The 21,038-nt window shown below is 41.3% G+C and overlaps 1 protein-coding gene across 18 annotated transcripts in view; it reads right to left on the bottom strand.

Annotated features, from left to right (window-relative positions):
* Nucleotides 1-21,038, bottom strand: part of LOC148675054 (uncharacterized) — a 149,999-nt gene that overhangs the window by 86,746 nt on the left and 42,215 nt on the right. For 13 of the 18 annotated variants that reach the window (XM_088626021.1, XM_088626003.1, XM_088626002.1 and 10 more), the window contains 4 exons: nucleotides 18,957-19,070; nucleotides 14,602-14,715; nucleotides 10,247-10,360; nucleotides 5,892-6,005 (listed from right to left, as the gene is read on the bottom strand). The exons of 3 other annotated variants lie outside the window; for them this stretch is intronic. In XM_088626021.1, the coding sequence (XP_088482147.1) occupies nucleotides 5,892-6,005; nucleotides 10,247-10,360; nucleotides 14,602-14,715; nucleotides 18,957-19,070 (456 nt within the window). The remainder of the gene's footprint in view (nucleotides 1-5,891; nucleotides 6,006-10,246; nucleotides 10,361-14,601; nucleotides 14,716-18,956; nucleotides 19,071-21,038) is intronic. 2 more of the 18 variants (XM_088626007.1, XM_088626019.1) reach the window with 1 other exon arrangement.

The raw sequence follows: 21,038 nt of genomic DNA, 5'->3' as shown, positions 1-21,038 counted from the left end.
ATGGAGTCAGGGTTAGTGTGTCAGCAGCACATCAAGCCACCATGCAGATGAGGTGGGTGTAAGCAGAGAATGTGCCTTTAACATCAGTGTTGACAATTCTGAGAATTCCCTAGCTGCAGAGTTTTTAAATTTTCTGGATTGTTTTAATATGACACAGCATGTTAATGCACCTACCCACAACAGAGGGCACATGCCTGACCTAGTTATAACAGATTTTCAGATCTTGATTTTTTTTTAACGTGGAGTAACACAACCTTATTTAAGTGCTCACTCAAATCTGTGTTAAATGTTCTATGAAATTTTGCAACCTCAAGTCTCTTTCTATTACTCAGTTTCAGCCCTGCCCTGTCGTATGTTCAGAATGAACGCTGGCCCCTGAGAAAACACAGTGTCCTTCAGACACTCCTCACTGGGTTTTAAGGAAGAACTTTGTCTTTGGAAGGTTCAAGGCTGAAGTCTGCAAGAAATTGGGCCTAACTGTCCATCTGCTTGCCCTTAAGGTCCACCAGTTCCACTATGCTGCAGGCTTAAAAGCAGTGTGTAGGAAATATTTTGAATCACTAATCAATGAAGATAAGTAGTAGTCCCAGGGCTCTTTTTTCAGCTATAAACCAGTTTCTCAATCCTGTTCCTTCTGTAATCTCTACAGTAATCTCTATAGCACTGAAAAGTGCTACCTAGCCCTTTGCCAGCTTTAACGGAGTCTCTCCTTTTGCACTGTAGACCACTATTTCTAAAATGAAAACATCTACATGCTCCTTGGATCCTGTTTCTACACCTCTGTTCAAAGCCCACTTACCCAATCTGATTCAGTTTATCACAGACCTGATTATTAAATTCCTTGAGATGGTGTAGCACTACCTCTGCTCAAAAACAGCTGTTGTTACTCCCCTCTTAAAGAAATCTAACCTTGACTCCAACCTGCTTTCCAACTACAGGCCAATTCCCAACTGTTTTTGAGAAGGCAGTAGATACACAGCTACATTTCCACATGAGTTCCCACCAACTCTTTTAAAAATTCCAGCCATGTTTCCAACCCTTACACAGTACAGAGTCTGCCCTTGTGAAAGTTCCCAAGGACTACGAATGGCTATTGAGTCTGGGTTTCCATCCAGTCTTGTCCTACATAATCTCTCAGCAGCCTTTGACACTGTGGACCACAATATTCTTCTTCAGAGTCTGAGGGACTATGCTGGACTGCAAGGCACAGCTCTGAAATGGTTTTCCTCCTATCTTTCTAACAGGCAGCAGTTCGTCTTTATTGGGGAAACAAGATCACAGATGTCTCCAGTGACTTGCGGTGTCTCCCAGGGGTCAGTATTGGGGTTCCCTCTTGTTCCTCATTTACAAGCTACCTCTGGGTCAGATCATGAAGCTTAGGGACATCACCTTTCACAGCTATGCTGATGACACACAGCTGTATATTAACACCAACCCTGACGTGTCTGCTGCCTTAGAAAATTTAAACAGCTGTCTAGAGGAGATCAGGATATGGATGAGACACAATTTTCTCATGCTTAATAGCACCAAAACAGAGGCCACACTGACAGGAACACCTAACCAGATCACACCACTAGTAACTGCAGTCCCATCATTGATGGAAATGAGAAGTTTGTGTGAGAAGTTCAAAGCTTCTCTCAAATTTACACATCATATAAAAAACATCTATAAGATCTCATATTTCCATTTGAAAAATATCTCCGGGCAAATGCCTTCTCTCAATTTTGCTGACGCTGAAAAGTTTATTCGTGTCTTCATCTCATCTCACCTGGACTACTGTAATGCTCTTCTTTGTGGTCTGCCCTCAAGATCATTAGTTAAAATCACAACTTCTACAGAACAGCGCTGCCAGAGTACACACCACACCAAGGAGGTCAGACCCCATCACTGCTATTCTAGCAAGGCTTCTAGCAAGGCCCCCCATCCACCATGAAGTGGACTGTAAAGATTTCTCCTGAAGGGAAATCTTAGTAGCTGAGCATAAAAAGAATAGGAGCATAACACGTGTGAAGGCCATAAATGATATTAATTTTGGAACATAAACATACAGTATTACAGTATATGGCTGGTCTCGGTACTTTAAAGAAAAAATACACACCAGTATTCCATTTCTCCCTAAACATTTTAAGCATCAAAGTCTTTAACATGTGAAATAACGTGTATAAAAAGTGGTAGTTTTAAGCTTTTCTGCGAATACGCTCGAAACCGGAGCAAACAAGCATACTTTTAGAATTTGATTAATAGGGAATATAATATGGAATCGCGTATCTAAAGAAATTAATAACAATATAATTATATTCATGTACTACAACACAATAGTACACAGTGTACAATGTCTGTTGATAAAGTATGTGTAGGGCTGTTTCACCACATGTCATGTGACCTTGCGAGTAGCGCTGTGGACTAGGTGCTGCCCTCGTAAATGACAGGTTGGCTGTTCAAATCCATATACAGTTTACATACTGCAATAGTGAATGTTTATGTTCCAAAATTAATATAGTTTATGGTCTTCACACGCGTTACAGTATGCTCCTATTCTTTTTATGCTCAGCTACTAAGATTTCCTTTCAGTTGTAAAATTCCATATAAATATTCAATACTTTAACAGGCACAGTAAAGACATTAAATATACATATACATACTCTTTACAGTACAGTTTTGCATACAGTAATATGTTTATGTTCCTAAATCGATATCTTTTATGAGCATGTGAAAGGCATGGTGAATCAGAGATTCTCACAAATTACTGTACTTTGCATGATTGGAAAATGCTGTGGTGTTACTTTTACAAAGACGGTCAATGAAAAAAAGAATGTGGACCAGGGCAATACTTTGAGTTTACAGCTTGTCCAAGGTCATTCATTATTAATACTATTAGTAATATCTTCAGTAAAAGCTTTGATGGCGACAGCTCAAACATGAGAGGTTGAGAGGTTGAGGTTGAGCTTTTGCTCCACCTTGCGGAAATTCCAAATACTATTATTTTACTTGCGGTACCACGTGGTATCATGCGGTACTATGCAAGAATTTATGGTATTAATATGGTAACTTGCGGTACACCGCATCAAGCGCACCGCAAAATAATGCGGTATCGCCCGCTTGTTTTGAATGGCTGCATCTGTATGGTTTCCAGATTTTCATTCAAGCTGGACAGTGACTGTCCCTCCTCCAATACGAACTGTCACTACAAGGAATGACCTTGCTCCAGACACCAGTGCTGGAACACTTTCCAGTTAGAAGAGTAAACCTGTCTCACAGAAGGTGCCCATACACTGTTATCATAAAGCAACAAGCCTAAAACCAACAAGGATTCTCAAAGTGGAATTCAGACAAAGTGTGAGACAGCACGTATCTCAGGTCACTATCCACAAGGTGCATTAGTTCTGCAAACCAAGGCCTCTGTGACCAATGGGAAGCAACAAGCAGATCCATTTCTCAGGCTTTCCTGACCTTCTCCAGGAACACATAAAGGACCGCGTGTCTTGTACTGGAGATCAGACCATACAAGTGGCCAGTCAGGCGCTATATCAAACCTTAATGGAGAACCACAGCACCAGCCTGTCTGCTGCAACGGAGGGAGCAGAGCTTGTTGTTCTCCTGAGATGAGCTCAGTAAACCTGGTCAAGCAGAAACCACTCCCAGTGGCACCTCCTCTGGCCATGAGGTCAGCAGGACTGTGGTGTGACTCCGAACTGCAATGGAGGTGGAGGTGAGCAGTGAGATGTCAAAGAAGGCAGCTGAGGATTAAAAGAGGAGAGCAAGCCCTCGACTTTCTGAAACCCCCACACATAATGCAGAGATACATGGGGAATAATAGGACACCAGAGTCCATCTTGATTTGGCAGGTTATTTTCTGACAGGTGATGGTTGTCAATTGCAAAGGAAACAGAAGCAGTTTTCTCCAGTCTGAAGAAGTATGGGAACAACAGGCTCCTATAACACAGCACTTAGCCACACCTAAGAGTCGTACCTTTCTCCTCCTGCTTTACATAAACGCACAAGAAAGTTTACAGACAAGAAGAGACAAGCAACCCCCTGCTGGCTCCTACTGTAACTGATCTGCTAGTATCCAAAATGATCGAAGGATCTCATCCAGCCATTTTTTTGAAAGAACTAGGGGTATCAGCTTTCATAAAATGGCAGAAGAACTTGTTCCAGACTCTCGCAAACCTTTGTGTAAAGCAGTGTCTCCTACTCTCAGGTTTAAATGCATCATCGTTTAAATCATCACAGTTTCCACCTGTATCACCTGGTTCATGTTTCACTGTTGGATCTACAGATATCCATTCACTTGACTTGTCAATGGTACTGTGCATTTTGACATAGACCTGAAGAACAGGTCCCTCTTCTAGACAGTAAAGGTTCGGCACTTTGGTCTCTTAGTGTAGTACTCTCCTTTCAGACCAGAAATGCATTTGGTCTTCTCTGTACTGATTTCTGAACTGAAACCTGCAGGTTTGGAGTACACCATGTATAACAAATCTTAAATTTATGAAGCATTAACAGAGAGGTGTTGAATACAAATACAAATACAAATAATACAAACACAAGATACAGGTGTCTTCAGAAAAAGTCCACACAGTGAACCAACACTAAAGTGAGGTGCTGACACAGTCACATCAGCAGTTCACCAACTAAAGATCACAATTCTGCAGACACAGAGAAGTGTGGAGGATTACAGGCAGGTAGCAGAGACACAAACAAAACGAAAGAGAGTCTCTGATTTGAAGAAGCTGCTTGTGAAAAAGATGTGTATGTTCAAAGATACTGAGGCTCTAGAATCAGTGCAGAGAAGAGCAAGAAAAACATAATATTTTATAAAGTGCATGCTATATTAATTCATTCCCTTGCAGACCTAAGAACAATAAACATCATATAACACAATACAAGTAAGATGTAGTCAGACTGGTGTCAGACTGAAATAAAATAACTGAACATCAATTTCATTATCAATACCTTAGCTCTTACAACTTACACAAAACCCTCTCACTTAAACTACAATTCCTTCTCGACTGACCTCTATCATTTGTGTGCGATCAGATGATTCAGGGGGTAGTGCTGGGGACTCTGACCCTTATCTCAGACAGTCTATTCTAGCAGGACACCATAATTAATCTGTTTCAGAAATTACAAACACCTGTATTTTGATGATCTACTATGTGTAATTTACAGCATTCTTCTCCTGGAAGGGAAAAAAGCATCATGACTGCAGATCCAAATCATCTTTAAATTCCATTAACAAATCCATTATTTAAACAATCATGGGTCATGTGCTTCTTATCTTTTTCAACTAGTGACTTTAAGGTTTACCTACAGAACCTGCCTGATAACACTTCTCCAGCTCCAGGGCTACAGTGCCTCAGTAATGATCTGACAGGCTGCCGTTTCAAGATCCCTGATTTCAGTGAAAAACTATATCCAGATACCCCTCTAAACACCCTTGAAGAAAAGGTCATGCCCTTGGTTTGTACACTTGTGCAGCATGAAGATGTCTGAAAGCAGACAAACAATTTCCATAACACAACCACATGGGCATACCGGAACAGAGCTTATCATGGTGTCCACAGTGTTAAGTGAATGACAGGCATCACCATCCAGACGTGATGCCGATCCATCACAGGGAGTACAGCAGAGATACTGGCCCCCATTCATACAGCTGGGTGGACTGGAGCAATGGACTTAACTACCTCACTTAAGGCACTGTATGAGGGAACTTGAGCAAACACACCAGTTATGAGTCCAGAGACTCACACACTATGCAACTCTTCCCTCACTGCCAAGAAGTGAAACACGTAGGACGTATGAACAAGTGCACAACAGGAGGCCTCCGGCACACAATCAGTTTTAAACTGCGCTGACCTTTAACCCAAGACAGGAGGCAGTAATCTGACCTGGGATCAGGGCCGGAGGCTCCTTGTCTGAAGAGGATGGGGCGATCCATGGAGTCGTCACTCTTCATAGACAGAGCGCTGGGACCCTGTGGCACCGATCCCTCTGGCTTCAACCTGTCAGCAACACATGGAAACAGATCTCACAGTCACTCATTCCCACAACACAAGACACAGTAATGCTGTCAGCTGCTGTCTGACTCCTGTGACTCTTCAATATTCCTAAAGCTAGTCTAGTAAAGACACAAGAAAGCATGATACAACTCAGCTGTGCTCAGCAGCAGACTTTCCTAGCTGTACTTACGGAAACTAGAGACGTTCCACACAGACCGATACAAAACCTCTTCCAACAGTCTCTAAGGACAGGAGTCATGCCCACTGACTCGAAAATAAACCTAGTAACTTTTCACCTATTAGTCTAGATTCTATTAGTGTAAGCTTATGGAAATGGTCATTAGAAAATAATAGTAGAGAGTAGAGAAGAATAGTTTATTGCCATATGTACACGGACATTGGATTTCTTCTTCGCGCTGATCTCTCAGGGCATACACAGTACAACAGACAACACCACACGATGTAGACAGTACATTACAAACGTAATACATAGTAACAACAGGAACAATAAGTATGTTGTGGACAATAAATATGTAGTAGTGAGAAGAAAACTATCTCCACATAATTTGCATCTTATCTATATCGTAGCGGGAGCTAAGGGCACAGTCAGCGTGGTTAACTAACTTCTTAGAGTACTGTGAATAAGCAACAAAAACCATGGACACACACAGAGCCTCTGGATATGGCAAAGCTAGATTTTTGATTTTCAGAAGAACAGCAATATTGTTGTTCAAGAAAGATTGTCACCTTGCAGGCAGTAGCATGTTTGTTTGGATGGAGAACTGGTTATTACAGATACAGCCATCTAGACTACTGTCAAAAATCCTGTCAGTGGTAAGCAAGGTATGGTAAACTGCACTCTGCTTCATTTAACAGATGTTTAATATACGGTCCTCTTCAGATTTAAACAAACTTCAAATAAAAACGAATCAAGGGAATTTCACAGATCAACCTCGTTTTGGCCCTGTAGCAGCTCCAATGAGGGTGTCTGTGCAGTCCTGGGCACCTGTTGTATCGGAAAATGCTCTTTAAACTACCCCAAGAGTAGAGCATATGTTGCCGTAGTAATTTAACCGGATACAATTTGATCCTGCATCATGAAGCCAAAAATCAAGACTTTTGTCACCATGTTTACTAAAGTTAGCCGGTGAACTGAGTAATCAGGTACTGTATAGTACACATAAGTTCTTAAAACAAACTGGTAAAACATTTTTCTTTACTCCCTATGTATCAGCTCGTCCCTCTTGTTACTGATATTTTCAATAGGTCTCTTAAGCAGCGTAAAGTTGCTGCATGTTTTAAGTCTGCATTGATTATTCCTGTGCCTAAGAAAGCCAATGTCAGCTGCGTGGATGATTACAGGTCTCTGGGCCTGACCTCAGATATTATGAAGGCTTTTGAGTGACTGGTTTGTAACCATCTGTCCAGTGTTAAGCTAGACTCTTACCAGTTTGGGAACAGGGCCAACAGATCTGTAGAGGATGCTGATTCCGTCTACCACCATCCCATCCTGCAGCACCGTGAAGTCACCACCACCTGTTTACTGGCTACGGCTCAGCATGTTATACAATTGAGCCTATAAAGCTGTTTGATAAACTTCAGGAGCGGGCCATTAGAGCAGGCTTTGTTCTCTACGACAGCTGAGAGAGTTTGGAGTCAATCAGGAAGCAACAACACACTTCTACAGAACAGTGACTGACAGCGGGTTCACCTTCTCAATATCAGTTTGGTACATCAATACAACTGCCCAAGACAGGAATCAGCTGGAAATAGTCGTATGCACAGCATCCATGGTCATCAGATGCCATCATCCCCCTGTTACCTCTATTTATGAAAGACTTATCAAACAGAAAGCTAAGGAGGTGTCCACTGATCCCTTCCAAGCCATAGTACTGCTCAGTTACAAAACAGCACTTATCTAGAGACCATCAGGCACCTCAACAGGTAGGTCTTGGTTGATGCAAGCATCACATGGGAGCGAATAAACTCCTTTTGATTATTCATGTTTTTAATTTTAAACTTGGAGTCTAAAACCAACTGAATAATGTGTACTGTGTATGTGTTAAGTGTAAAAGTTGCCGTTTCTGTTGTTTTTTTTATTTAGGCTGCACTATGGCACACTCAAATCAACTTTGTTGACATGGCAATAAAGTCTTTTATCTTTGAATTCTAGCAAGATTCACACATTTGCTGGCTCTACACTACAGAGCATCATCCTTGCAAAAAAGCTTGTAAGACCTGCTGTTCAACAACAACATAAAATGTACAGGTATGTTCTATTTATTACAAAACACTACGAAGAAGATATTGTGCTAAAGTACATTCAATTCTGGCAAATTGTATACGATTATTCAAACTAATTACAATTCTGATTCAAATGGTGGTTCCATTCATTAATTTAGGTACTACTACTTTTTAATCAAATTAATTTAATATTGAAAGAGAGTCTTTGTTATCCCCAAGGGGCAATTTGTTCAAGTACAGCTTGTTCATTTGCCAGGAATCAAACCCCTTGCCTCTCGCGTGGCAGGCAAGAATTCTACCACTGAACTACCAATGATGCTCATACGCCAAGACTTACTGTTCAAAAGGTGTTCATGCAAATTACCTGCAGAATACCACAAACTCAGAATAGGATACAATTATACATCTTGTGTGGGTATTGGATTAAACTTTTCTTTGATTAAAGAAAAACCCATTATATAGTCTACAATTCTTTCTCCTACAATGTAACTTACAGTAGGCGACCATCAAAGTCATTCAAACACTACTCGAAACTTATTTTAATTTGGCCCCTGTTTTGTTTTTATGTTTATTTCCTTTTTAATACGATATGTGTTACAGCCACACAGTATATTTTTAAGTACCACAATCTAAAATAAAATCAAGTTTTCAAATTACTACTTCTAAACAATTACTAATAATTCTGTATACTGTTTGTAATCAAAAAATGAGAATTCTGTTAAGTAACATACAGTATCTTATTTGGAGCTGAGCAAAATCACTATATCGAATGAAATTGTCTCTACTTTACAGTACTACTAGTGCAGCAAAGCACGAATGCCTTAACAAACATTTAGCAGTGAGTCATCTGACAACCACACGCAGCTGCGGAACAATTCACTGCGCCCCCTGGTGGTTTTACAGAGTAGCGGTAACAGCGCTGCTGTTCGTCGTACCGTGGCACTTCCTGCGGTATACCGCCTGACACCTCGCACATTCAAGACGGCTGCGTCTGTAGTACAGTTAAGAGCTAAATGCTAAGACTGGACTGATGTACTGGAATTACTGGAGTACCGCAGGGGTCCACATGAGGTACCACTTTTATACCTGATGTTTGTTGTTGTGAAAGAGGACATAGCTGAGTGTAAGGGAGGCTAGTTGCTTTGCAGTTCTCAGCCTGATTACCTTACTGTGAAGGTCTGGAGCAATGGACACTGTTTTCCTTATTTAAACAGCTGTTAAAGAAGCCTTGACATAAATAAACAGGCAGGGCTACAAATAATTTACTCAGGTTAATTAACTTTGCTGTTACATCATTGTCATACGATGATTTAAGACGTCTGTACGACATAGGGCTCTGGGAATCACTGACCTGCAAATATCTGTTCATGGTGTAACTCTTGTGTGTTGTGGAAGGTTACGTTAAGTATTCCAGTAATTATTGGTTTATCCTGCCTATGTCTGGGCCTCGTTGTTCCTCTATTACCAGCTGAGCTGGAGAATGAAGAACAAACATACTCTGTAATACTACTGTACGTAATCTTCTCCTGGAAGGGAAAACAGCATCATGACTGCAGATCAGAATCATCTTTAAATCCCTTAACAAATCCATTATTTAAACAATCATGGGTCATGTGCTTCTTGTCTTTTTCAATTGGTGACTTTAAGGTTTACCTACAGAACCTGCCTGATAACACTTCTCCAGGTCCAGGGCCACAGAGCATCCAGACGGGATGCCGATCCATCACAGGGAGTACAGCAGAGATACTGGCCCCCATTCATACAGCTGGGTGGACTGGAGCAATGGACTTAACTACCTCACTTAAGGCACTGTATGAGGGAACTTGAGCAAACACACCAGTTATGAGTCCAGAGACTCACACACTATGCAACTCTTCCCTCACTGCCAAGAAGTGAAACACGTAGGACGTATGAACAAGTGCACAACAGGAGGCCTCCGGCACACAATCAGTTTTAAACTGCGCTGACCTTTAACCCAAGACAGGAGGCAGTAATCTGACCTGGGATCAGGGCCGGAGGCTCCTTGTCTGAAGAGGATGGGGCGATCCATGGAGTCGTCACTCTTCATAGACAGAGCGCTGGGACCCTGTGGCACCGATCCCTCTGGCTTCAACCTGTCAGCAACACATGGAAACAGATCTCACAGTCACTCATTCCCACAACACAAGACACAGTAATGCTGTCAGCTGCTGTCTGACTCCTGTGACTCTTCAATATTCCTAAAGCTAGTCTAGTAAAGACACAAGAAAGCATGATACAACTCAGCTGTGCTCAGCAGCAGACTTTCCTAGCTGTACTTACGGAAACTAGAGACGTTCCACACAGACCGATACAAAACCTCTTCCAACAGTCTCTAAGGACAGGAGTCATGCCCACTGACTCGAAAATAAACCTAGTAACTTTTCACCTATTAGTCTAGATTCTATTAGTGTAAGCTTATGGAAATGGTCATTAGAAAATAATAGTAGAGAGTAGAGAAGAATAGTTTATTGCCATATGTACACGGACATTGGATTTCTTCTTCGCGCTGATCTCTCAGGGCATACACAGTACAACAGACAACACCACACGATGTAGACAGTACATTACAAACGTAATACATAGTAACAACAGGAACAATAAGTATGTTGTGGACAATAAATATGTAGTAGTGAGAAGAAAACTATCTCCACATAATTTGCATCTTATCTATATCGTAGCGGGAGCTAAGGGCACAGTCAGCGTGGTTAACTAACTTCTTAGAGTACTGTGAATAAGCAACAAAAACCATGGACACACACAGAGCCTCTGGATATGGCAAAGCTAGATTTTTGATTTTCAGAAGAACAGCAATATTGTTGTTCAAGAAAGATTGTCACCTTGCAGGCAGTAGCATGTTTGTTTGGATGGAGAACTGGTTATTACAGATACAGCCATCTAGACTACTGTCAAAAATCCTGTCAGTGGTAAGCAAGGTATGGTAAACTGCACTCTGCTTCATTTAACAGATGTTTAATATACGGTCCTCTTCAGATTTAAACAAACTTCAAATAAAAACGAATCAAGGGAATTTCACAGATCAACCTCGTTTTGGCCCTGTAGCAGCTCCAATGAGGGTGTCTGTGCAGTCCTGGGCACCTGTTGTATCGGAAAATGCTCTTTAAACTACCCCAAGAGTAGAGCATATGTTGCCGTAGTAATTTAACCGGATACAATTTGATCCTGCATCATGAAGCCAAAAATCAAGACTTTTGTCACCATGTTTACTAAAGTTAGCCGGTGAACTGAGTAATCAGGTACTGTATAGTACACATAAGTTCTTAAAACAAACTGGTAAAACATTTTTCTTTACTCCCTATGTATCAGCTCGTCCCTCTTGTTACTGATATTTTCAATAGGTCTCTTAAGCAGCGTAAAGTTGCTGCATGTTTTAAGTCTGCATTGATTATTCCTGTGCCTAAGAAAGCCAATGTCAGCTGCGTGGATGATTACAGGTCTCTGGGCCTGACCTCAGATATTATGAAGGCTTTTGAGTGACTGGTTTGTAACCATCTGTCCAGTGTTAAGCTAGACTCTTACCAGTTTGGGAACAGGGCCAACAGATCTGTAGAGGATGCTGATTCTGTCTACCACCATCCCATCCTGCAGCACCGTGAAGTCACCACCACCTGTTTACTGGCTACGGCTCAGCATGTTATACAATTGAGCCTATAAAGCTGTTTGATAAACTTCAGGAGCGGGCCATTAGAGCAGGCTTTGTTCTCTACGACAGCTGAGAGAGTTTGGAGTCAATCAGGAAGCAACAACACACTTCTACAGAACAGTGACTGACAGCGGGTTCACCTTCTCAATATCAGTTTGGTACATCAATACAACTGCCCAAGACAGGAATCAGCTGGAAATAGTCGTATGCACAGCATCCATGGTCATCAGATGCCATCATCCCCCTGTTACCTCTATTTATGAAAGACTTATCAAACAGAAAGCTAAGGAGGTGTCCACTGATCCCTTCCAAGCCATAGTACTGCTCAGTTACAAAACAGCACTTATCTAGAGACCATCAGGCACCTCAACAGGTAGGTCTTGGTTGATGCAAGCATCACATGGGAGCGAATAAACTCCTTTTGATTATTCATGTTTTTAATTTTAAACTTGGAGTCTAAAACCAACTGAATAATGTGTACTGTGTATGTGTTAAGTGTAAAAGTTGCCGTTTCTGTTGTTTTTTTTATTTAGGCTGCACTATGGCACACTCAAATCAACTTTGTTGACATGGCAATAAAGTCTTTTATCTTTGAATTCTAGCAAGATTCACACATTTGCTGGCTCTACACTACAGAGCATCATCCTTGCAAAAAAGCTTGTAAGACCTGCTGTTCAACAACAACATAAAATGTACAGGTATGTTCTATTTATTACAAAACACTACGAAGAAGATATTGTGCTAAAGTACATTCAATTCTGGCAAATTGTATACGATTATTCAAACTAATTACAATTCTGATTCAAATGGTGGTTCCATTCATTAATTTAGGTACTACTACTTTTTAATCAAATTAATTTAATATTGAAAGAGAGTCTTTGTTATCCCCAAGGGGCAATTTGTTCAAGTACAGCTTGTTCATTTGCCAGGAATCAAACCCCTTGCCTCTCGCGTGGCAGGCAAGAATTCTACCACTGAACTACCAATGATGCTCATACGCCAAGACTTACTGTTCAAAAGGTGTTCATGCAAATTACCTGCAGAATACCACAAACTCAGAATAGGATACAATTATACATCTTGTGTGGGTATTGGATTAAACTTTTCTTTGATTAAAGAAAAACCCATTATATAGTCTACAATTCTTTCTCCTACAATGTAACTTACAGTAGGCGACCATCAAAGTCATTCAAACACTACTCGAAACTTATTTTAATTTGGCCCCTGTTTTGTTTTTATGTTTATTTCCTTTTTAATACGATATGTGTTACAGCCACACAGTATATTTTTAAGTACCACAATCTAAAATAAAATCAAGTTTTCAAATTACTACTTCTAAACAATTACTAATAATTCTGTATACTGTTTGTAATCAAAAAATGAGAATTCTGTTAAGTAACATACAGTATCTTATTTGGAGCTGAGCAAAATCACTATATCGAATGAAATTGTCTCTACTTTACAGTACGACTAGTGCAGCAAAGCACGAATGCCTTAACAAACATTTAGCAGTGAGTCATCTGACAACCACACGCAGCTGCGGAACAATTCACTGCGCCCCCTGGTGGTTTTACAGAGTAGCGGTAACAGCGCTGCTGTTCGTCGTACCGTGGCACTTCCTGCGGTATACCGCCTGACACCTCGCACATTCAAGACGGCTGCGTCTGTAGTACAGTTAAGAGCTAAATGCTAAGACTGGACTGATGTACTGGAATTACTGGAGTACCGCAGGGGTCCACATGAGGTACCACTTTTATACCTGATGTTTGTTGTTGTGAAAGAGGACATAGCTGAGTGTAAGGGAGGCTAGTTGCTTTGCAGTTCTCAGCCTGATTACCTTACTGTGAAGGTCTGGAGCAATGGACACTGTTTTCCTTATTTAAACAGCTGTTAAAGAAGCCTTGACATAAATAAACAGGCAGGGCTACAAATAATTTACTCAGGTTAATTAACTTTGCTGTTACATCATTGTCATACGATGATTTAAGACGTCTGTACGACATAGGGCTCTGGGAATCACTGACCTGCAAATATCTGTTCATGGTGTAACTCTTGTGTGTTGTGGAAGGTTACGTTAAGTATTCCAGTAATTATTGGTTTATCCTGCCTATGTCTGGGCCTCGTTGTTCCTCTATTACCAGCTGAGCTGGAGAATGAAGAACAAACATACTCTGTAATACTACTGTACGTAATCTTCTCCTGGAAGGGAAAACAGCATCATGACTGCAGATCAGAATCATCTTTAAATCCCTTAACAAATCCATTATTTAAACAATCATGGGTCATGTGCTTCTTGTCTTTTTCAATTGGTGACTTTAAGGTTTACCTACAGAACCTGCCTGATAACACTTCTCCAGGTCCAGGGCCACAGAGCATCCAGACGGGATGCCGATCCATCACAGGGAGTACAGCAGAGATACTGGCCCCCATTCATACAGCTGGGTGGACTGGAGCAATGGACTTAACTACCTCACTTAAGGCACTGTATGAGGGAACTGGAGCAAACACACCAGTTATGAGTCCAGAGACTCACACACTATGCAACTCTTCCCTCACTGCCAAGAAGTGAAACACGTAGGACGTATGAACAAGTGCACAACAGGAGGCCTCCGGCACACAATCAGTTTTAAACTGCGCTGACCTTTAACCCAAGACAGGAGGCAGTAATCTGACCTGGGATCAGGGCCGGAGGCTCCTTGTCTGAAGAGGATGGGGCGATCCATGGAGTCGTCACTCTTCATAGACAGAGCGCCGGGACCCTGTGGCACCGATCCCTCTGGCTTCAACCTGTCAGCAACACATGGAAACAGATCTCACAGTCACTCATTCCCACAACACAAGACACAGTAATGCTGTCAGCTGCTGTCTGAATCCTGTGACTCTTCAATATTCCTAAAGCTAGTCTAGTAAAGACACAAGAAAGCATGATACAACTCAGCTGTGCTCAGCAGCAGACTTTCCTAGCTGTACTTACGGAAACTAGAGACGTTCCACACAGACCGATACAAAACCTCTTCCAACAGTCTCTAAGGACAGGAGTCATGCCCACTGACTCGAAAATAAACCTAGTAACTTTTCACCTATGAGTCTAGATTCTATTAGTGTAAGCTTATGGAAATGGTCATTAGAAAATAATAGTAGAGAGTAGAGAAGAATAGTTTATTGCCATATGTACACGGACATTGGATTTCTTCTTCGCGCTGATCTCTCAGGACATACACAGTACAACAGACAACACCACACGATGTAGACAGTACATTACAAACGTAATACATAGTAACAACAGGAACAATAAGTATGTTGTGGACAATGAATATGTAGTAGTGAGAAGAAAACTATCTCCACATAATTTGCATCTTATCTATATCGTAGCGGGAGCTAAGGGCACAGTCAGCGTGGTTAACTAACTTCTTAGAGTACTGTGAATAAGCAACAAAAACCATGGACACACACAGAGCCTCTGGATATGGCAAAGTTAGATTTTTGATTTTCAGAAGAACAGCAATATTGTTGTTCAAGAAAGATTGTCACCTTGCAGGCAGTAGCATGTTTGTTTGGATGGAGAACTGGTTATTACAGATACAGCCATCTAGACTACTGTCAAAAATCCTGTCAGTGGTAAGCAAGGTATGGTAAACTGCACTCTGCTTCATTTAACAGATGTTTAATATACGGTCCTCTTCAGATTTAAACAAACTTCAAATAAAAACGAATCAAGGGAATTTCACAGATCAACCTCGTTTTGGCCCTGTAGCAGCTCCAATGAGGGTGTCTGTGCAGTCCTGGGCACCTGTTGTATCAGAAAATGCTCTTTAAACTACCCCAAGAGTAGAGCATATGTTGCCGTAGTAATTTAACCGGATACAATTTGATCCTGCGTCATGAAGCCAAAAATCAAGACTTTTGTCACCATGTTTACTAAAGTTACCCGGTGAACTGAGTAATCAGGTACTGTATAGTACACATAAGTTCTTAAAACAAACTGGTAAAACATTTTTCTTTACTCCCTATGTATCAGCTCGTCCCTCTTGTTACTGATATTTTCAATAGGTCTCTTAAGCAGCGTAAAGTTGCTGCATGTTTTAAGTCTGCATTGATTATTCCTGTGCCTAAGAAAGCCAATGTCAGCTGCGTGGATGATTACAGGTCTCTGGGCCTGACCTCAGATATTATGAAGGCTTTTGAGTGACTGGTTTGTAACCATCTGTCCAGTGTTAAGCTAGACTCTTACCAGTTTGGGAACAGGGCCAACAGATCTGTAGAGGATGCTGATTCCGTCTACCACCATCCCATCCTGCAGCACCGTGAAGTCACCACCACCTGTTTACTGGCTACGGCTCAGCATGTTATACAATTGAGCCTATAAAGCTGTTTGATAAACTTCAGGAGCGGGCCATTAGAGCAGGCTTTGTTCTCTACGACAGCTGAGAGAGTTTGGAGTCAATCAGGAAGCAACAACACACTTCTACAGAACAGTGACTGACAGCGGGTTCACCTTCTCAATATCAGTTTGGTACATCAATACAACTGCCCAAGACAGGAATCAGCTGGAAATAGTCGTATGCACAGCATCCATGGTCATCAGATGCCATCATCCCCCTGTTACCTCTATTTATGAAAGACTTATCAAACAGAAAGCTAAGGAGGTGTCCACTGATCCCTTCCAAGCCATAGTACTGCTCAGTTACAAAACAGCACTTATCTAGAGACCATCAGGCACCTCAACAGGTAGGTCTTGGTTGATGCAAGCATCACATGGGAGCGAATAAACTCCTTTTGATTATTCATGTTTTTAATTTTAAACTTGGAGTCTAAAACCAACTGAATAATGTGTACTGTGTATGTGTTAAGTGTAAAAGTTGCCGTTTCTGTTGTTTTTTTTATTTAGGCTGCACTATGGCACACTCAAATCAACTTTGTTGACATGGCAATAAAGTCTTTTATCTTTGAATTCTAGCAAGATTCACACATTTGCTGGCTCTACACTACAGAGCATCATCCTTGCAAAAAAGCTTGTAAGACCTGCTGTTCAACAACAACATAAAATGTACAGGTATGTTCTATTTATTACAAAACACTACGAAGAAGATATTGTGCTAAAGTACATTCAATTCTGGCAAATTGTATACGATTATTCAAACTAATTACAATTCTGATTCAAATGGTGGTTCCATTCATTAATTTAGGTACTACTACTTTTTAATCAAATTAATTTAATATTGAAAGAGAGTCTTTGTTATCCCCAAGGGGCAATTTGTTCAAGTACAGCTTGTTCATTTGCCAGGAATCAAACCCCTTGCCTCTCGCGTGGCAGGCAAGAATTCTACCACTGAACTACCAATGATGCTCATACGCCAAGACTTACTGTTCAAAAGGTGTTCATGCAAATTACCTGCAGAATACCACAAACTCAGAATAGGATACAATTATACATCTTGTGTGGGTATTGGATTAAACTTTTCTTTGATTAAAGAAAAACCCATTATATAGTCTACAATTCTTTCTCCTACAATGTAACTTACAGTAGGCGACCATCAAAGTCATTCAAACACTACTCGAAACTTATTTTAATTTGGCCCCTGTTTTGTTTTTATGTTTATTTCCTTTTTAATACGATATGTGTTACAGCCACACAGTATATTTTTAAGTACCACAATCTAAAATAAAATCAAGTTTTCAAATTACTACTTCTAAACAATTACTAATAATTCTGTATACTGTTTGTAATCAAAAAATGAGAATTCTGTTAAGTAACATACAGTATCTTATTTGGAGCTGAGCAAAATCACTATATCGAATGAAATTGTCTCTACTTTACAGTACTACTAGTGCAGCAAAGCACGAATGCCTTAACAAACATTTAGCAGTGAGTCATCTGACAACCACACGCAGCTGCGGAACAATTCACTGCGCCCCCTGGTGGTTTTACAGAGTAGCGGTAACAGCGCTGCTGTTCGTCGTACCGTGGCACTTCCTGCGGTATACCGCCTGACACCTCGCACATTCAAGACGGCTGCGTCTGTAGTACAGTTAAGAGCTAAATGCTAAGACTGGACTGATGTACTGGAATTACTGGAGTACCGCAGGGGTCCACATGAGGTACCACTTTTATACCTGATGTTTGTTGTTGTGAAAGAGGACATAGCTGAGTGTAAGGGAGGCTAGTTGCTTTGCAGTTCTCAGCCTGATTACCTTACTGTGAAGGTCTGGAGCAATGGACACTGTTTTCCTTATTTAAACAGCTGTTAAAGAAGCCTTGACATAAATAAACAGGCAGGGCTACAAATAATTTACTCAGGTTAATTAACTTTGCTGTTACATCATTGTCATACGATGATTTAAGACGTCTGTACGACATAGGGCTCTGGGAATCACTGACCTGCAAATATCTGTTCATGGTGTAACTCTTGTGTGTTGTGGAAGGTTACGTTAAGTATTCCAGTAATTATTGGTTTATCCTGCCTATGTCTGGGCCTCGTTGTTCCTCTATTACCAGCTGAGCTGGAGAATGAAGAACAAACATACTCTGTAATACTACTGTACGTAATCTTCTCCTGGAAGGGAAAACAGCATCATGACTGCAGATCAGAATCATCTTTAAATCCCTTAACAAATCCATTATTTAAACAATCATGGGTCATGTGCTTCTTGTCTTTTTCAATTGGTGACTTTAAGGTTTACCTACAGAACCTGCCTGATAACACTTCTCCAGGTCCAGGGCCACAGAGCATCCAGACGGGATGCCGATCCATCACAGGGAGTACAGCAGAGATACTGGCCCCCATTCATACAGCTGGGTGGACTGGAGCAATGGACTTAACTACCTCACTTAAGGCACTGTATGAGGGAACTTGAGCAAACACACCAGTTATGAGTCCAGAGACTCACACACTATGCAACTCTTCCCTCACTGCCAAGAAGTGAAACACGTAGGACGTATGAACAAGTGCACAACAGGAGGCCTCCGGCACACAATCAGTTTTAAACTGCGCTGACCTTTAACCCAAGACAGGAGGCAGTAATCTGACCTGGGATCAGGGCCGGAGGCTCCTTGTCTGAAGAGGATGGGGCGATCCATGGAGTCGTCACTCTTCATAGACAGAGCGCTGGGACCCTGTGGCACCGATCCCTCTGGCTTCAACCTGTCAGCAACACATGGAAACAGATCTCACAGTCACTCATTCCCACAACACAAGACACAGTAATGCTGTCAGCTGCTGTCTGACTCCTGTGACTCTTCAATATTCCTAAAGCTAGTCTAGTAAAGACACAAGAAAGCATGATACAACTCAGCTGTGCTCAGCAGCAGACTTTCCTAGCTGTACTTACGGAAACTAGAGACGTTCCACACAGACCGATACAAAACCTCTTCCAACAGTCTCTAAGGACAGGAGTCATGCCCACTGACTCGAAAATAAACCTAGTAACTTTTCACCTATTAGTCTAGATTCTATTAGTGTAAGCTTATGGAAATGGTCATTAGAAAATAATAGTAGAGAGTAGAGAAGAATAGTTTATTGCCATATGTACACGGACATTGGATTTCTTCTTCGCGCTGATCTCTCAGGGCATACACAGTACAACAGACAACACCACACGATGTAGACAGTACATTACAAACGTAATACATAGTAACAACAGGAACAATAAGTATGTTGTGGACAATAAATATGTAGTAGTGAGAAGAAAACTATCTCCACATAATTTGCATCTTATCTATATCGTAGCGGGAGCTAAGGGCACAGTCAGCGTGGTTAACTAACTTCTTAGAGTACTGTGAATAAGCAACAAAAACCATGGACACACACAGAGCCTCTGGATATGGCAAAGCTAGATTTTTGATTTTCAGAAGAACAGCAATATTGTTGTTCAAGAAAGATTGTCACCTTGCAGGCAGTAGCATGTTTGTTTGGATGGAGAACTGGTTATTACAGATACAGCCATCTAGACTACTGTCAAAAATCCTGTCAGTGGTAAGCAAGGTATGGTAAACTGCACTCTGCTTCATTTAACAGATGTTTAATATACGGTCCTCTTCAGATTTAAACAAACTTCAAATAAAAACGAATCAAGGGAATTTCACAGATCAACCTCGTTTTGGCCCTGTAGCAGCTCCAATGAGGGTGTCTGTGCAGTCCTGGGCACCTGTTGTATCGGAAAATGCTCTTTAAACTACCCCAAGAGTAGAGCATATGTTGCCGTAGTAATTTAACCGGATACAATTTGATCCTGCATCATGAAGCCAAAAATCAAGACTTTTGTCACCATGTTTACTAAAGTTAGCCGGTGAACTGAGTAATCAGGTACTGTATAGTACACATAAGTTCTTAAAACAAACTGGTAAAACATTTTTCTTTACTCCCTATGTATCAGCTCGTCCCTCTTGTTACTGATATTTTCAATAGGTCTCTTAAGCAGCGTAAAGTTGCTGCATGTTTTAAGTCTGCATTGATTATTCCTGTGCCTAAGAAAGCCAATGTCAGCTGCGTGGATGATTACAGGTCTCTGGGCCTGACCTCAGATATTATGAAGGCTTTTGAGTGACTGGTTTGTAACCATCTGTCCAGTGTTAAGCTAGACTCTTACCAGTTTGGGAACAGGGCCAACAGATCTGTAGAGGATGCTGATTCTGTCTACCACCATCCCATCCTGCAGCACCGTGAAGTCACCACCACCTGTTTACTGGCTACGGCTCAGCATGTTATACAATTGAGCCTATAAAGCTGTTTGATAAACTTCAGGAGCGGGCCATTAGAGCAGGCTTTGTTCTCTACGACAGCTGAGAGAGTTTGGAGTCAATCAGGAAGCAACAACACACTTCTACAGAACAGTGACTGACAGCGGGTTCACCTTCTCAATATCAGTTTGGTACATCAATACAACTGCCCAAGACAGGAATCAGCTGGAAATAGTCGTATGCACAGCATCCATGGTCATCAGATGCCATCATCCCCCTGTTACCTCTATTTATGAAAGACTTATCAAACAGAAAGCTAAGGAGGTGTCCACTGATCCCTTCCAAGCCATAGTACTGCTCAGTTACAAAACAGCACTTATCTAGAGACCATCAGGCACCTCAACAGGTAGGTCTTGGTTGATGCAAGCATCAC

The sequence above is a fragment of the Lepisosteus platostomus genome, chromosome 3, assembly GCF_059453375.1.
Source record: "Lepisosteus platostomus isolate fLepPlt1 chromosome 3, fLepPlt1.hap1, whole genome shotgun sequence".
NCBI lineage: Eukaryota > Metazoa > Chordata > Actinopteri > Semionotiformes > Lepisosteidae > Lepisosteus > Lepisosteus platostomus.
This window is presented reverse-complemented; position numbering and strand designations above follow the sequence as displayed.